Genomic DNA, 18,423 nt, shown 5'->3' on the forward strand with positions numbered 1-18,423 from the left:
ATTCTCCTTACTCTCCACATCCAATCCAGGTGTAATTCTTCTTCATCCATCTCCAGGTTTCCAGAGTCCATCCACTTCCCTCCCATATCCATTCTGGTACCCAACCTTAAACTGCCATTATCTGTCACCAGGACCATTAGCTTCTCAACTGCTCCCAACTTCTAAGTTTACACACCCACCCCAATCCATGCTCAGAGAGAGAGAGAGAGCGAGACGTTTTACAATATAAACTGAATCGGTCACCACCCTAATTAAACTGCCTCCCTGGCTCTCCCATCGCACTTGGAATCCAAACTAAACTTCATCTGTGTCCTTCAGGGTCCCATATGATCTGGACCCTGCCTACCTCTCCAGCCCTCTCTCTCAGCCTCATTCAGGAGGCTCCAGCCTCACTGGTCTTCTCATTGGTTCTAGAGTAGGACAAGCATGGTCCTGGCTTAGGGTCTGATATGGTTAAGCTTTATGTCCCCACCCAAATCTCTCGAGTTGTAATCCCCAGATGTTGAGGAAGAGACCCGGTGGGAGGTAATTGGATCATGGGGGCAGTTCCCCCCATGCTGTACTCATGACAGTGAGTGAGTTCTCACGAGATCTGATGGTTTTATAAGTGTTGGGTAGCTCTTCTTTGGATTGCTCTTCTCTCTCCTGCCACCATGTGAAGAAGGTTCTTGCTTCCCCTTCACCTTCTGCCATGATTGTAAGTTTCCTGAGGCCTCCCCAGCCATGTGAAACTGTGAGTCAATTCAACTTCCTTTGTCTATAAATTACCCAGTCTCAGGTAGTATCTTTATAGTAGTATGAAAATGGACTAATACAGGGTCTCTGTATTTGCTCTTCCCTCTGTCCATGATGCTTTTCCTCTAAGATATCTGCATGGCTTCACTTTTCATCAGGTCCATGCTCAAAGGCCATCTCCTGTCAGAAGCTCTGACCCTCAATTAAAAATAATACTGTGGTCACTCTCCAGTCCCTTACCATGAATTATTTTTTAAGATAGCATTTACTATGATCTGACATTATAATATATACTTATTTTTGTGTGTGTTCATTCATCATCTCCTTCCCTGGAGTGCAAACTTCATAAGGGAATGAGCCTTCACTGTCCTGCTCATGACTGAATCCCCTGCATTTAAAATAGTATCAGGCTCCTAGTGTGCCTCAAAAGTGTATGCTAAAATCATGGAGATTCAACCATCCTTAAATTCCTACCATGTGCTGGGCACTGAGCTGATTGTTTTATTTGTAGATCATACCCAACTCTCACACCCACATTTTGAGGTAACTACTTTCCCTATGAGAAAACCGAGGCTCAGGTAACATTAATGACTTTCTCAAGCTGGCATGGTTGGTCCTATGTAGGGGAGCTGTCTGCCCAGCAGGGTAATGCCTTCAGACCCTGAGTGCTGAGAAGATTATGAAGCCACAACTAAAAGTGATACCAGTGTGTAAGCTACAGTCAAGGACATTTAATCAAGTTCTGATTTTACTCACTATGACTGTTTTGTTTTTGGTTTTTGTTGTAATTTTTTCTGGAAATACCCTATTTAAAAAAAAATTGTATGCCCCTTGCTTTGCTGGTGCCCAAAACACATTCTAGTTTTTTGGTTTTTTGTTTGTTTTGAGACAGGATCTTTCTCTGTCATCCAGGCTGGAGTGCAGTGGGGCAATCATAACTCACTGCAGCCTTGAACTCCCACTGCCTTCCACTGCCTCAGCCTCCTGAGTAGCTGGGACCACAGGCACATGCCACAATGCCTGGCCAATTTTTAAATCTTTTGTAGAGACACAGTGTTGCTATGTTGCCAAGGTTGGTCTCAAACTCCCAGTCTCAAGGGATCCTCCCATGTCAGCCTCCCAAAGCACCATGTAATCCCAAACACATTCTGAATCTGCCTATTGGAAGCCACAGCCCTGGACTTGAGCCCCTCTATTAAGCTCCCTCTCCTGGATTGTTTGATAGGATATCAGGTATCTGCCACATTAAGGAGACCTTTGACAGACACTGAAGACTCAGCAGGAGGAACACACCATTCCTCTTTCTGGAAGCCTACCAAGTCCTTTTCTTTCCCCCCAGAAATTTAAGAGCTGGGCAAAGCTAGACCCTCGGGAGGAAAATTCTCGCCTCCCCTCCACTTCCCACTCCCATTTAATCCCCTCTGACCCCAGCGCTGACCTCTCAGGAAAGTCAGGTCTCTCTCAGGGTGAGTTCTGACCAGTCTTCCCTTCTTGAATTTGCTTCCGAAGTGGGTTATGGAAACATAGGCCCCCAGTGCAGGGAAGCCAGCGTGGTGAGGGGTGAACTCGAACCAGGTCTCTGCAGAGGAAATACAAGGGCAAGTGAGTCCCAGCACAGAACCTAGAATGTAGCGGGTGTGCAAGAAAAAAAAAATCTATTATGAGGAATTACAACCATGACAGGAGAATGCTAGAGATGGGCTGTGTGGTATCAGAAACCACTGGGGATCTCATCCTCAGACCTGAGTCTTTACGCTGCTGGTGGCAGCTCATAACTTCCACAGCAGCCTGTTTCCAATATTTTCCAGAGCTTGAACCCTCAGCCCTGCCTCTCTCTTCCGTCTCATTGTGGCTGCAACTCTATGGAATCCTGGAGTGCAAAGGAAGAGTGTAGCCACACGATTGCACGGACGATTGTCTGTGGGCATAAATCTAATGCATGATTCCAACGTGAGTCATTAGAATATTCCAGGGAAGAAAATGACATGATCAGATTTTCATCCTGGAAACTTCCATCAGGTAGCCAGGGAAGGAGGTGGACAGCTTGGGATGGGCGGGTCAGTGAGGAACTAATTACAAGAGTCTCACAGGAGACTGGGAGACCTGGTTGGGGGTGATGTAGAAGAGCACAAAGGATGAAAATGAGGAGGGGGTGATTTCTAGGTCTGGGAAGGACTGAATTTGTGGGGCTTATGGAAAGGACGGAGTCAGCTGTATCTGCTCTGGTGAGAAAACAGCACAAGGATCCACACCAAGGAGATAAAACATTCATAGCCGGGCACGGTGGCTCATGTCTGTAATCCCAGCACTTTGGGAGGCGGAGGTGGGTGGATCACCTAAGGTCAGGAGTTCGAGACCAGCCTGATTAACATGGTGAGACCCTGTCTCTACTAAAAATACAAAAATTAGCCAGGCGTGGTGGTGCATGCCTATAATCCCAGCTACTTGGGAGGCTGAGGCAGGAGAATCACTTGAACCCAGGAGGCAGAGGTTGCAGTGAGCCGAGATCATGCCATTACACCCCATCCTGGGCAACAAGAGCAAAACTCTGTCTCAAACAAACCAACAGACAAACACCATTCACACTGGGGGCTTCTGAGCCTTGAGATGCCAGGAGATGTCCAACCACAGGTAACTGGTAACATTGCCTGATGTATCGTGAGAAACCAGGACACAGTTGCTGAACAAGTGAGTGCACTTTATGCTTAGGAAATAGGGTAAGGAGGTCTGGATCTCAGGAAAGAGATGAGCTCAAAAGAAAAACTGGAATGTCTGGAGAGCTGCCAGCATTTGGGTGATAATTGGACCTATGGAGAAGAAAGACATCTAAAAAGTGAGAGACGGCCAGGCGCGGTGGCTCATGCCTGTAATCCCAGCACTTTGGGAGGCTGAAGCGGGTGGATCACCTGAGGTCAGGAGTTCGAGACCAGCCTGACCAACAGGGAGAAACCACGTCTCTACTAAAAATACAAAATTAGCAGGGCGTGATGGTGCATGCCTGTAATCCCAGCTACTCGGGAGGCTGAGGCAGGAGAATCGCTTGAACCTGGGAGGTGGAGGTTGTGGTGAGCCGAGATTGTGCCATTGCACTCCAGCCTGGGCAACAAGAGAGAAACTCCGTCTCAAAAAAAAAAAAAAAAAAAAAAGTGAGAGACAGCCCCAGCAACCCACCCTGCCATCCTTCAAACATCCCTTATTACAGTTTTCTTTCCTTTTTTTCTTTTTTTTCTTTTTTTGAGACAGAGTCTTGCTCTGTCGCCCAGGCTGGAGTGCAGTGGCGTGATCTCAGCTCACTGCAACCTCCGCCTCCCAGGTTCATGCCATTCTCCTGCCTCAGCCTCCCGAGCAGCTGGGACTACAGGCACCCGCCGCCATGCCCAGCTAATTTTTTGTATTTTTAGTAGAGACGGGGTTTCACTGTGTTAGCCAGGATGGTCTCGATCTCCTGACCTCATGATCCACCTGCCTCGGCCTCCCAAAGTCCTGGGATTACAGGCGTGAGCCACCGTGCCCAGCCCCTTTTTTTCTTTTGTCCCTCCTCTCCTCTCTTTTCTTTTTTCTTTCTTCTTTTTGGGGGGACAGGGTCTCACTTTGTCACCCAGGCTGTAGTGCAATGGTGCAATCACAGCTCACTGAAGCCTTGAATTCCTGGGCTCCAGTGATCCTCCTGCCCCAGTCTCCTGGGTAGATTCTTCAGGTTCCTGCCACCATGCTTGGCTAATTTATTGTGTGTCTTTTTTTTTTTTTTTTTTTTTTTAATGTTGTTGTTTTGAGATGGGCTCTCACTATGTTGCCCAGGGTGGTTTCCAACTCCTGGTTTCAGGCGATCCTCCTACCTCAGCCTCCCAAAGCACTGGGATTACAAGCGTGAGACACCATGTTGGCCTCTTAAAGGTTTTCTTGATCCATGCAAAGCAAGTGCATGTCCTCTGGTCACTTCTGGGACTTCCCTCTTCTCTCCTCTAAGCTGAGCACCCTGTTTTCTGCAATCCTGAGCCCTTCCCTCTTCCTGGGCTCCCCAAGGGAAGGGCAGGGAAACATTCTTCCATTTCACTCCGTGCCGTTCCATCCCTTACTACCTCTCCCTCCCTCTAAATGTTTGCTTACCTGGTGCTCTTGCCTCCTGCCAGGAAGGTTGCAGGTCATTGTCAATGGCTGCAAATATCGGGTAGGGTAGTGTCCCTTCTTCCACGGGCTTCTTCATATTGGACAAATGGGACTCTGACAGCTTTGGGAGAAGGTGCCAAGACAAAGTGTGAGGGAGGCATGTGGGTCCCACAGGGTGGAACCTCTGCACGTAGGCCGCATTTTTTTTTTTAGAGGGGTCTCAGTCTGTCACCCAGGCTGGAGTGCAGTGGTACAATAATGGGCCACTGCAGCCTCAACCTCCTGGGCTTGAGCAATCCACCTGCCTCAGCCTCCCAAGTAGCTGGGACTACAGATGCATGTCACCATGCTCGGCTAATTTATTTTTTGATAGAGACAGGCTCTTGCTATGTTGCCCAGGCTGGTCTCGAACTCATGGCTTCAAGCAATCCTCCCGCCTCGGCCACCCAAAGTGCTTGGATAGGCTAGGTGCAGTGGCTCACACCCATTATCCCAGCACTTTGGGAGGCTGAGGTGGAAGGATCACTTGAGCCCAGGCTTTGGAAACCACCCCAAGCAAAAAAGCAAAACCCTGTTTCTAAACAAAAAAAAAAATTAGTCAGGCCCAGTGGTGTGTGCCTGTAGTCCCAGCTACTTGGGAGGTTGAGCTGGGAGGATTGCTTGAGCCCAGGAGGTCAAGGCTGCAGTGAGCTGTGATTGCACCACTGCACTCCAGCCTGGGAGACAGAGTGAAACCCTGTCTCAAGAATAAACAAAAAACAACAAAAACCCAAAGTGTTAGGATAGGCTGGATGCAGTGGCTCATACCCGTAATCCCAGCACTTCGGGAGGCTGAGATGGGAGGATCACTTGAACCCAGTAGTTGGAGGATTGCTTGAGCTCAGGAGTTTGAGACCAGCCTGGGCAATATAGCAAGATCCCTGTCTCTACAAAAAAAAATTTAAAAATTAGCCAGGCATGGTGGTGCACGCCTGTTGCCCCAGCTTACTCAAAAGGCTGAGGCAAGAGGATTGCTTGAGCCCAGGAGGTCGAAGCTGCAGTGAGCCGTTATCTCGCCACTGCACTCCAGCCTGGGTGACACAGCAAGACCCTGTCTCAAAAATAAAATGAAATAAAATAAAATAGTAAATTCAAGACATCAAATGGCCAAGCAGAGATGGAGAGGAAAGTTGTCTTAGGTGTGACACTTTCCCTATTTCTGCCTTATTCCATCATAAGTCCTCATTGTTCTTCTTGCCCTGGATGTCTGTGTATCTTTCTAGTAAATCATATCACTTTATTTTTTGCATAAACGTAGCAGAGCCAATTTCTGTCACTTGCAACCACAGTAATCCTGATATACTTTAGTTTTGAGGCATCAACCGAAGTGCCCAGATTTTGATGCCTTGAAAGTCCTGAAGGACTTAGAAGGTGGTGCTGGTCAGGATCTTTGGTAACCCCACACCCTGAGACCTCTTGCTCCTATCCCCACCCCAGGTTCCCAGCTGGGAATGACTTACTTCTCTGGTGTGCTTGGAGATAACCATGTAGGCCCAGAAGTCGGTCAGAGAGTAATTCTCAGACCTCGCTGCTTGGATGGCTTTCTGTAGGCTCTTAGCCAAGTCCCACTCCTGTCGGGTAAATCGATGTTTCAGGTCAGCCTCGAGAGCTTCCATGTCCCCATCGCTGGTATAGAGAGAAGATATTGCCCTGGAGGACAGAGGAAGAGAGTGAGTTGGGCATTGTAAGTGTGGACGATGAAGACTGGGGAAGGATGTGTGCGAGGAGGTCCTTCACAGGAACACCTGCCTCATGGAGAGGGTGACACACAGAGGAAACGGAAAATTTACATGAAATAAATATAACTGCAGAACGATCAAGTTCAAAGGAGGACTCAAAATCATCTGGGACAATCCTTCCATTTCATAGGCAGGAAAATGAGAGCATGATGGGAGAAAGGCCTCATCAAATGATTTTTGCAGCCAGCACTTATTAAAGGTTTATATGTGACAGCAACAAACTGTCTTTAGTCTTTTATACCTATTAACTCATATAATCCTAGAAAATCAATGAATGGGGCCAGGTGTGGTGATTCATGCCTGTAATCCCAGCACTTTGGGAGGACAAGGTGGGAGGATTGCCTGAGGTCAGGAGTTCGAGACCAGCTTGGCCAACATGGTGAAACCCCGTCTCCACTAAAAATACAAAAAAATTAGCCAGGCATGGTGGCATGCGTGGTGGTGGGTACCTCTAGTGCCAGATACTCAGGAAACCCTGTCTCTACTAAAAACACAAAAATTAGCCAGGCATGGTGGCACACGCCTGTGGTCCCAGCTGCTCGGGAGGCTGAAGCAGAGGAGTCGCTTGAACCCGGGAGGCAGAGGTTGCAGTGAGCTGAGATTGTGCCACTGCACTCCAGCCTGGGCGACAGAGCGTGACTCCATCTAAAAAAAAAAAAAAAAAAAAAAAAAAAAGCTGGGCACGGTGGCTCACGCCTGTGATCCTAGCACTTTGGGAGGCTGAGGTGTGCAGATCACGAGGTCAGGAGATCGAGACCGTCCTGGCTAACACGGTGAAACCCCGTCTCTACTAAAAATACAAAAAATTAGCTGGGCGTGGTTGCAGTCCCAGCTACTATAGTCCCAGCTACTCGAGAGGCTGAGGCAGGAGAATGGCATGAACCCGGGAGGCGGAGCTTGCAGTGAGCCAAGATCATGCCACTGCACTCCAGCCTGGGCAACACAGCAAGACTCTATCTCAAAAAGAAAAAAAAAAAAAAGAAAAAAAAGACTTGATATTCATTTGTTCACTCAATAAATATATGTATATATATATTAATTTATAAAGAAAAGAGGTTTATTTAGCTCACAGTTCTGCAGGCTGTACAAGAAGCATGGTGCAAAAAGCTTCCACTCATGGCAGAAGGCAAGGGAGGTGGTGTGTCACATAGAGTCTATATATATATTTTTTTTTTTTTGAGACAGGTCTTGCTCTGTTGCCCAGGCTAGAGTGCAGTGGCATGATCCTGGCTCACTGCAGCCTCAAACCCCCAGGCTCAAATGATCCTCCCACCTCAGCCTCCCAAGTAGCTGGGACCACAACCCACCAGGTGCATCACCATGCCCTGCTCATTTTTAAATTTATTTTCTGTAGAGACAGAGTCTCACTATGTTGCCCAGGCTGGTCTCAAACTCATGGCCTCAAGCAATCCTCCCACCTCAGCTTCCCAAAATGCTGGGATTATAGGTGTGAGCCACTGTGCCTGGGCTCAATAAAAATTTTTGATGTTCTTAATGCTGCTTATCCGGTGCTATCTACCCTCACACCGTCCAATGTATTAAACACACATCGTAGCTCTTGAGTCCCTGAAGTGTGGCTAGCATGATTTTAAATCTTTATTTCATTTTAATTAGCTTAAATTTAAACACTGGTACTCCATTCAGTTATTGGGAAACTCTGAAGTATGTTTGGAACAAGCTGGGTATGAAAAGTTCTTTCCTTTAACATCTTTTTTTTTTTTTTTTTTTTGAGATGGAGTTTCGCTCTTGTCACCCAGGCTGGAGTACAGTGGTTTGATCTCGGCTCACTGCAACCTCTGCCTCCTGGGTTCAAGTGATCCTCCTGCCTCAGCCTCCCAAGTAGCTGGGATTACAGGTGCGTGCCACCACACCCAGCTAATTTTTGTATTTTTAGTAGAGACAGGGTTTCACCATGTTGGCCAGGCTGGTCTCAAACTCCTGACCTCAGGTGATCCATCCGCCTTGGCCTTTCAAAGTGCTGGGATTACGGGTGTGAGCCACTGCCCCGGGCCTCCTTTAACATCTAATGAGACTTCTGCATCCAACTTGGAATGCGCTCAGTATAAAATGCCCAGCAGTTTTCAAAGACCTAGTCTGACAAAAGGAATATCAAATATCTCATTAACAATTTTTTTCTTAATGATGTGTCAAAATGCTAATATTTTGGATATATTGGGTTAAAGAAAATGGATCGTTCATTTCACTGTTTCTTTTCACCTTCTTGAAGAGGATACTAGAAAATTTAAAATGGGCCGGACATGGTGGCTTACGCCTGTAATTCCAGCACTTTGGGAGGCCAGGGCAGGCAGATCACCTGAGGTCAGGAGTTTGAGACCAGCCTGGCCAACATGGGGAAACTCCGTCTCTACTAAAAATACAAAAATTAGCTGGGTGTGGTGGCAAGTGCCTGTAATCCCAGCTAATTGGGAGGCTGAGGCAGGAGAATCATTTGAACCCGGGAGGTAGAGGTTGCAATGAGCCAAGATCGCGCCACTGCACTCCAGCCTGGGCGACAAGAGTAAGGCTGTGTCTCCAGAAGAAAAAAAGAAAAGAAAAGGAAAGAAAGAAAGAAAGAAAATTTAAAATGATAGAATAGATGTGGCTCATGGTATATAGTTCTACTGGATAGCTCAGGTTGGGACCATTTGCATGTGTTTCATCATTTAATTCTCAAACAGCCCTGTGAGATCAGCACAGTTTGTTGCTGTCACATGTAAACCTTTAATAAGTGCTGGCTGCAAAAAACATTTGACTCTGATGAGGTCTTTCTCCCATCGTGCTCTCATTTTCCTGCCTGTGAAATGGAAGGATTGTCCCAGATGATTTTGAGTGCTCCTTTGAACTTGATCGTTCTGCAGTTATATTTATTTCATGTAAATTTTCCGTTTCCTCTGTGTGTCGCCCTCTCCATGAGGCAGGTGTTCCTGTGAAGGACCTCCTCGCACACATCCTTCCCCAGTCTTCATCGTCCACACTTACAATGCTCAACAGCGGAGGAAACCAAGGCACAAAGAAGTATGTCTGGGCTCATAACAGCCCACGAAGGACAGCTCCAGGAACTAACCCAAAGCTGTTGAAATATAAGGCTTTCGTTGTTGTTGTTTGTAGAGATGGGGTCTTGCTATGTTGCCCAGGCTGGTCTTGAACTCCTGGGCTCAAGAGATCCTCCCACCTCGACCTCCCAAAGTACTGGGATTACAGGTGTGAGTCCCTGTGTCCAGCCAGGCCTCCCTTTTTAACCACAGCAGTCTCGGAAAGATTGCAGAAGAAATCATGTGGTTCCTATCTCAACAGCGCCCCCTGGAGTTCTGCAATGTGCAGTACGGCTAAACCCCCACGCCATGTCACTCAACATGTTAGATGAGTCTTGGAGGAATAGAGGGGTCCGGTGTGACTCTGCAGGACCTTTCCCACTCCCAAGCTCTGCAGCTCTGCTCTTCATGCTGTCGTCTCCATGAACCTCATCCTCCACATCCAGCTCAGAACCCAGCTCCAGATCAAACTTTGAGCACAGAAAGGAAAACAAATCAGGCCGGCCAGGCTCAACATTCATGCCTCTGCCCTGCCTATCTCACTCGAGCCTCTGCTGCTCTGCCTAGCCGTACCTGCTGCTCTGAAAATGTGCCAAGATCGATTAGTCATGTCTGCCCTGGGCTTGGCAACAAACACGCAGACACGAGTGTTTCATACCTGCCATCTGGGGCCTCCTGAATGAGACAGTCCTACACAGATTAATGCAATACTTTATCATAGAGGCTGATAAGTTAAAAGGGCTGTATTCTATCCACCTGCAGTGTGAAAAGTGCACCTGAACATGTAAATCCTCCTTTAATGTCAGAAGATAAGTATTATTATGCTTTGTCCATGGCTTTGTGTAGTAAAGAAAGATACTTGGTGTTTTCCCCTGCTTCCTGGTGCAGAGTTCCTAAAACCCTTGGAATTTTCTTTTTTAGAAATTTTTTTTTTTTTTTTTTGAGACAGGGTCTCTCTATCACCCAGGCTGGTGTGCAGTGGTGTGATTGTAGCTCAATGCAGCTTCAGCCTCCCAGGCTAAAGCAATCCTCCTGCCTCAACTTCCTGAGTAGCTGGGACCATAGGCATGCACCACCATGCCTGGCTAATTTTTTCACTTTTTGTAGAGACGGGGTCTTGCTATGTTGCCCAGCCTGGGTCTCAAACTCCTGGACTCAAGCGATCTTCCTGCCTCAGCCTCCCAAAGTGCTGGGATTACAGGCGTGAGCCACCACACCTGGCCCATCCTTTGTAATACACCAGCAATTGTAAGTAAAGCGTGTTCCTGAGTTCTGTAAGCTATTCCAGTAAATTACTGAACATGAGGCGGAAGCTGTGGGAAACCCCAAACTATTGCCAGTCGGTCAGAAGCACCAGCGGCTAGGTAATTGCAACTCGTGTCTGAAGTGGCAGCAGTTTTTTGGGACTGAGCCCCTTTCACCTGTGGAATCTGACGTGAACTCCAGGTAGACAGCATCAGGATTGCTCAGAATTGTAGGACACCCAGCTAGTACCAGAGAGCTCGAGAAGCAGCGTTGGAATAAACCACACACATTTGGTGTCAGGAGGGAAAAAATAATCCCATTTATGTGTCAGAAAGCAATCTGAAACACGAGTGATGCTTACCAAGTGGATCCAGAGACCCCTGCGAGGTACGTGACAGCATCCAACAGACCCTGTTCTTTCATCTCACTCAGGACCCCAAGGCAGGCAATGTGAGCCCGCAGTCCTCCGCCTGAGCCCAGCACAGCAACAACTGGGGCCTAGGCATTGGGGAGAAAATCGATCAGAGGTTCAGAGCCTGAGGATGGAGGTGGGAACAAGAAGAAGGGTACCTGGGGCTGGGCACCGTGGCTCACGCCTGTAATCCCAGCACATTGGGAGGCCGAGGCAGGTGGATCACTTGAGGTCAGGAGTTCAAGACCAACCTGGCCAACGTGGTAAAACCCCAGCTCTACTAAAAATACAAAAATTAGCTGGCCGTGGTGGCACACACCTGTAATCCCAGCTGCTCAGCGGGCTGATGCAGAATAGCTTGAACCTGGGAGGTGGAGGTTGCAGTGAGCCAAGATCATGCCACTGCACTCCAGCCTGGGTGACAGAGCGAGACCTTGTCTCAAAAAAAAAAAAAAAAAAAAGAAAGAAAAGAAAGAAAAAAAGAAAAGTAAAAGAAAGGAGGAGGAGGAGAAGGAGAAGGAGAAAGAGACCTAGGATCTCCCTTAGGCAGGGGCAATGCCTGTCCCATAGAAGTTCATATCCTTCTATTTCTGTCCCATAGAAGTTTGTGTCCTTCTTATTTCCTCCCTTCGGTCCAGCTCTCCCTGGCTGAGATGGGCCCTGGACACTGGGCACAGAGGGGGCGATTCGGGGATCTCTGGGGCCACCCTCCTCCCCTCACTTACCTCATCGGCCTCAATGCTTAGCTTCTTCAGAGCTTTCAGCACATGAAGTCTTCGTCTCTCCACGGCCGCCTTTTCTTCTTTCTGGAGCCCAGGAATTATGGAAACCTCAGAGCTTCCCAGGAGAAAACACAAAGAAGTCCAGAAATTTCACAGGGAAAAGGGATAAAACACAGAATTTGACCTAGAACTGGGCTGTCCAAGCAGGTAGCCACCAGCCCACGGGTACACGGTTTCCTTTTGGGGCGAGGAAAATATTCTGAAACTAGATAGAGGTGATGGTTGTACAACACTGTGAATGCATTGAATGCCAGTCAATTATTCACTTTTCAAAATGGTTAATTTTGGGGCCAGATGCGGTGGCTCACACCTGTAATCCCAGCACTTTGGGAGGCTGAGGAGGGTGGATCACTTGAGCCCAGGAGTTCAAGACCAGCCTGGCCAACATGGTGACCTACCTACCTCCCTCCCTCCCTCCCCTTCCCTCCCCTCCCTCCCTTCCTTCCTTCCATCCTTCCTTCCTCCCCTCCCTCTTTCCCTCCCTCCCTCCCTCCCTTCCCTCTTTCCCTCCCTCCCTCCTTTCTTTCTTTCTCTCTCTCTCTCTCTTTTTTGAGACAGAGTCTGGCTCTGTTGCCCAGGCTGGAGGGCAGTGGCGCAATCTCAGTTCACTGCAACCTCCACCTCCCCGGTTCAATGATAAGACAGGGTCTTGCTCTGTTGCCCACCACCAGTGCGGTGGTGCAATCATAGCTTACTGCAGCCTTGAACACCAGGACTCAAGTGATCCTCATGTCTCAGCCTCCTACGTAGCTTGGACTACAGGTGTGTACCACTATGCTTGGCTAATTTTTAAAAATATTTTCTTTTATTGTAGAGATAGGGTTTCACCATGTTGCCCAGGTTAGTCTTGAACTCTGGGGCTCAAGAGATCTTCTTGCCTCAGCCACTAAAAGTGCTGGGGTTACAGGCATGGGCCACCATGCCCGACCTTCAGCTCTTTCCATCTATCTCCACCAAGCGAGAGGAACTGTCACAGCCCTCACCTCTTGACACTCACAATGCATTCTATTACACAAACGCTCTGCTTCCCCATGGTGGTCAGCTCTGAGAGGACTTACCTTCCCATGGTGCACTGCGGTCAGAAACTTCTCAGTCCTCCTGCCAAAGAAATGGTTCTTCTTAGTCCTGTGCCCACTGTTGGGCTTAGCAAAGGCAGTGGGGGAGGGCTGGGACTGTCACGGGCTCATGGGTTCTTCTTGTCCACTGCCCAGACAAAACCAATGCGAACAGCAGGTGTTGCAGCAAAGAGAGAGAGTTTAAGAAGCTCAGGGGCGGCCAAGCAAGGAGAATGGGAGAAATATTTCAAGCGCGTCTCTCTGAAAATTTGGAGGCTAGGGTTTTTCCTCTCTCTTTCTCTTTCTCTGCCTCTTCCTCTGTCGCTGTCTGTCTCTCTCTCTCTCTTTAGATGAAGTTTCCCTCTTGTTGCCCAGGCTGGAGTGCATCGGCATGATCTCGGCTCACTGCACCCTCTGCCTCCCGGCTTCAAGTGATTCTCCTGCCTCAGCCTCCTGAGTATCTGGGATTGCAGGCATGCACCACCACGCCCGGCTAATTTTTGTATTTTTAGTAGAGATGGGGTTTCTCCATGTTGGCCAGGCTGGTCTTGAACTCCCGACCTCAGGTGATCCGCCCGCCTTGGCCTCCCAAAGTGCTGGGATTACAGGCGTAAGCCATCGCGCCTGGCCTGAGACTAGGGTTTTTTAAGGAAACTTTGGTGGGCAAGGGGCTGGGGGAACTGAAACAATTGATCGGCTATGGATGAAATCACAGGGGTGTCCAAAACTATCTTTGTATAGCTGAGTCAGTTCCTGGGAGTGGGTCTCAGGACCAGGTGGTAGCTCTTGGTCTGCCAAAATGCTCACTCTGAAAACTATCTCAAAGACAAGTTCTTTTTTAAAAAACAAAAACAAAAACAAAACGAAACATTATTGCCAGGAGCAGTGGCTCACACCTGTAATCCCAGCACTTTGGGAGGCCGAGGCAGGCAGATCACTTGAGGTCAGGAGTGACCAGAAGACAAGTGTGAGCCCTCTGTCACGCCCGAACAGGGCCACTAGAGGGCCCCTTGGTCTAGGGGTAACACCAGAGTCTGGGAAGACGCACATTGCCTAGCGGACCTTGGTCTAGCGGTTGTGTCAGTGCCTAGAGACCGGGAAAGGGAGTCAGAGAAGACTCTGCTCCACCGCCTCTTGTGGAGGGCCTGAGTGATGTCAGGCCCGCCCGCAGTTATCCAGAGGCCTAACCGTCTCCCTGAGATGCTGTGCTTCAGTGGTCACGCTCCTGTTTCACTTTCCTGTTCCACTCTGTACACCTGGCTCCACCCTCTAGATAGCAGTAGCAGAATTAGTGAAAGTACTAAAATATTAAAGTCTTTGATCTTTCTGAAAAGAACATAAAAGAAATAATGACGTAAGCTGTCCTCTCTCTCTATGCCTTGGCTACCTAACAGGGAAGGGCCCCCGTCCAGTGGACACGTGACTCACCTGACCTTATCAATCACTGGAGATGACTCACACTCCTTACTCTGCCCCTTATTATCCAATAAATAACAGCGCAGCCAGGCATTTGGGGCCACTATCGGTCTCTGCGTCTTGGTGATAGTGGTCCCCCAGGCCCAGCTGTCTTTTCTTCTATCTCTTTGTCTTGTGTCTTCATTTCTACGATCTCTCGTCTCCGCACATGGGGAGAAAGACCCACAGACCCTGCAGGGCTGGTCCCTACAGTGGCGCAATCATAGCTCACTGCAGCCTCCAACTCTTGGGCTTAAGCAATCCTCCTGCCTTGGCCTCCTGAGTAGCTGGGACTAGAGGCATGTGCCACCATGTCTGGCAAAGTTTTAATTTTTTTGTAGAGATTGAGGTCTCACTATGTTGCCCAGGCTGGTCTCATTCTCCTGGGCTCATGCAATCCTCCTGCCTCAGTCTCCCAACAAGTGGGGATTACAGGTGTTAGCTACCACACCCCACTAAAAAGATGAGTTCTGTGTTTCACAATAGTGATATTATTTATAGGAGTAGCTGGGGAAATTATAAATCATGTGACCCCTGGTTACATGACTCTGGAGGACATATAGAAAAGGAAGCTAAGGGATGGCAGGTCATTGTTCAACCCACGACTGTTCTTTAGCAAAGTTCCAGCACCTTCATGATTCTAACCTTGTATTATGAATGTGGCTTCAGGCCAGGCGCAGTGGCTCATGACTGTAATCCCAGCACCTTAAGAGGCCGAGGTGGGAGGATCACTTGAGGTCAGGAGTTGGAGACCAGCCTGGCCAACATGGTGAAACCTTATCTCTACTAAAAATACAAAAGTCACCTGGGCATGGTAGCGGCCGCCTGTAATCCCAGCTACTCAGGAGGCTGAGGGAGGAGAATCACTTGAACTCGGGAGGTGGAGGTGCCAGTGAGCAGAGATCATGCCATTGCACTCCAGTCTGGGCAACAAGAGTGAAACTCTGTCTCAAAAATAAATAAATAAATAAATAAATAAATAAAAAGTAAATGAATGTGGCTTCAATCTCTCAACAAGGACTGGGGGTCAGTTTTCTTTGTCTCAAAGTTTAACTATGAATTAAATTCCTCTCATGGTAATTTTGGCCTCTGCACTAGAATAAGAAAAAAAAAAATCTAGCCTGTGAGGTTAGAAACAAGATGGTCAGTCATGTTAGCTTTCTCTCATTACTTACATTTCTGCGAAGGCAGTTTCAAGACCCCCCTTATGAAATTAATCAGCTTCCCCTCACCACCTCCAAATTCATATGTTGGACTTGTAACCCCCAGAACCTCAGAATGTGACTATACTTGGACATAGGATTCTTTTTCGTTGTTTGCTTTTTGAGACAGGGTCTTGCTTTGTCACCCAGGCTGGAGTGCAGTGGTGTGATCATGGCTCACTGCAGCCTCAGCCTCCTGGGCTCAAGGGAGCCTCTCACCTCAGCCTCCCGAGTAGCTGGAAGTGCAGGTACATGCTACCATCTCCAGCTAAATTTTTTATGTTTTGTAGAGATCAGGTCTTGTTATGTCACCCAGGCTGGTCTTGAACTCCTAGGCTCAAGAGAGCTTTCCACCTTGGCTTCCCAAAACGCTGGGATTATAGGCATGAGTCATCGCACTCGGCTAGATATAGGCTCTTAAAGAGGTGACTAAGTTAAAGTGGGGTCCTGAGGGTGGCCGGGAATTTGGTTTGATTGGTTTATTTTATTTTATTTTATTTTATTTTGAGACGGAGTCTCGCTTTGTGCCCTAGGCTGGAGTGCAGTGGCGCAATCTCGGCTCACTGCAAGCTCCGCCTCCCGGGCTCACGCCATTCTCCTGCCTCAGCCTCCCGAGTAGCTGGGACTACAGGCGCCCACCACCACGCCCAGCTAATTTTTTGCATTTTTAGTTGAGACGGGGTTTCACTGCGTTAGCCAGGATGGTCTCGATCTCCTGACCTCATGATCCGCCCGCCTCGTCCTCCCAAAGTGCTGGGATTACAGGCGTGAGCCACCGCGCCCGGCCTGATTGGTTTTATAAGGAGAGATTAGGGCCTCTGCAAGAGGCTTCAGGAGAAACCAACCCTGCCAACACCTCGATCTTGGACTTCTAGCTTCCAGAGTGTTAGAAAATAAATTCCTGGCCGGGCGGGGTGGCTCACGCCTGTAATCCCAGCACTTTGGAAGGCCGAGTGGGGTGGATCACGAGGTCAGGAGTTTGAGACCAGCCTGGCCAACATGGTGAAACCCCGTCTCTACTAAAAATACAAAAATTAGCCGGGTGTGGTGGTGGGTGCCTGTAATCCCAGCTACTCGGGAGGTTGAGGCAGGAGAATCGCTTGAACCCGGGAGGCGGAGCTTGCAGTGAGCCGAGATCGCGTCACTGCACTCCAGCCTGGGCGACAGAGCGAGATTGTCTCAAAAAAAAAAAAAAGAAAAGAAAAGAAAAAAGAAAAAGAAATCCTGTTATTTAATCACACCCAATCCCTGGTACTTCGTTATGGCCGCCCCAGCGGGATGAAACAGCCCTCCCTGCCCCCGCGGCTTGCCTGAGCCTGGGTCTGGGGCGTGTGCGCATGCGCGGTGGAGCTGGTACTCCGGAATCCGGGGCGGAGGCTTGGGCTCCCTGCGCTTAGCGATGTAGTCGCTGGACAGCTCCTTCTGCCGGAATCTCCGTGGGTGAAGACTGCGGGGATCCTCGGTGCCAAAGCTTCTGTGGTCCTCCTGCTTTCCTTTTCCCCCTGTGGGAGGAGGTCGCGGGCTGGAGGTGTTTCCTCCTGGTCCTGAGCAGGGCCAACCTGGAGGTAAAATGGCCCCTGCGCTTTTATACAGCCCTCCTCGGCTTGTGGGCCCTGCTTGGTTGCTCCAGCTTTTTCAGCTGTTCCAGAGCTCACCCGGAGCTATTTTCATCGGTGGAATCACGTGGAGGCCTGGGACTTTCCAGGCTTCCTTAATGATGTCACCCTTCTGTCATTAGGCACCCGAGACCAGTATTCAAAAAAAGGATGTTGTCGTTATATAACTACATTGGAGATAAGTATTCCTCAAAACAGATTAGGTAATCTTCCTATGCAACTAGCTGTCTAATAACCATCATGTATAATATCATACTCAAATACCCAGAAAAAGAAGTATTGAGGCCAGGCGTGGTGGCTCACGCCTGTAATCCTAGCACTTTGGGAGGCTGAGGCAGTTGGATCACGTGAAGTCACAAGTTCGAGACCAGCCTGGCCAACATGGTGAAACACCTTCTCTACTAAAAATACAAAAATTAGCTTGGCATGGTGGTGTGTGCCTGTAATCCCAGCTACTACTCGGGGGGCTGAGGCAGGTGCTTCATCCTGGGAGGTGGAGGTTGCAGTGAGCCAGATCCTTAGGGCCAACTCTGGTTCATTTAATGTCCACTTTTAGAAAATCTGTGAGCTCCATCCACAGTGAAGGTTTGAAGCCCAGACGTGGCCTCCCAACAGGGTACCACATTTCCCAGCACCTTTGCAGCTAGGTGTGGTCACGTGAGCGAGTTATGTGGTCATGTGACTGAGTTCCAGTCAGTGCAATGGAGCATCTGTGGGGAGCACCGCTTCCAAGAGTGGTTCCTAGAAACCTCCCTCACTACCCTCCTGCGCAGTCTTCCTGAAGCCCAGCACTAAGTGTCATCCCAACTTGATGGGTTTTGAATTACTTTTTTTTTTTTTTTTTTTTTTTGAGATGGAGTCTTGCTCTTTGTCGCCCAGGCTGGAGTGCAGTGGTGCGATCTCAGCTCACGGCAACCTCCGTCTCCTGGGTTCAAGCGATTCTCCTACCTCAGCCTCCCGAGTAGCTGGGAATATAGGCATCTGCCACCACGCCTGGCTAATTA

The 18,423-nt window shown here is 48.8% G+C and overlaps 1 protein-coding gene across 6 annotated transcripts in view; it reads right to left on the bottom strand.

Annotated features, from left to right (window-relative positions):
* PLA2G4C (phospholipase A2 group IVC) overlaps positions 1-18,423 on the bottom strand; it is a 63,535-nt gene extending 45,112 nt beyond the window's left edge. For 2 of the 6 annotated variants that reach the window (XM_063657272.1, XM_063657271.1), the window contains exons 1-7: positions 17,114-17,718; positions 13,150-13,189; positions 12,035-12,146; positions 11,259-11,395; positions 6,342-6,531; positions 4,843-4,963; positions 2,174-2,314 (exon numbers count right to left, since the gene is read on the bottom strand). In XM_063657272.1, coding sequence (XP_063513342.1) covers positions 2,174-2,314; positions 4,843-4,963; positions 6,342-6,531; positions 11,259-11,395; positions 12,035-12,146; positions 13,150-13,157 — 709 coding nt within the window. In that variant the 5' untranslated portion in view covers positions 13,158-13,189; positions 17,114-17,718. Of the gene's footprint in view, positions 1-2,173; positions 2,315-4,842; positions 4,964-6,341; positions 6,532-11,258; positions 11,396-12,034; positions 12,147-13,149; positions 13,190-17,113 lie in introns of those variants that run through there. The other 4 variants (XM_054462015.2, XM_054462017.2, XM_063657269.1 and 1 more) reach the window with 4 other exon arrangements.

The sequence above is a fragment of the Pongo pygmaeus genome, chromosome 20 (genome assembly GCF_028885625.2).
Source record: "Pongo pygmaeus isolate AG05252 chromosome 20, NHGRI_mPonPyg2-v2.0_pri, whole genome shotgun sequence".
Classification (NCBI taxonomy): Eukaryota; Metazoa; Chordata; class Mammalia; order Primates; family Hominidae; genus Pongo; species Pongo pygmaeus.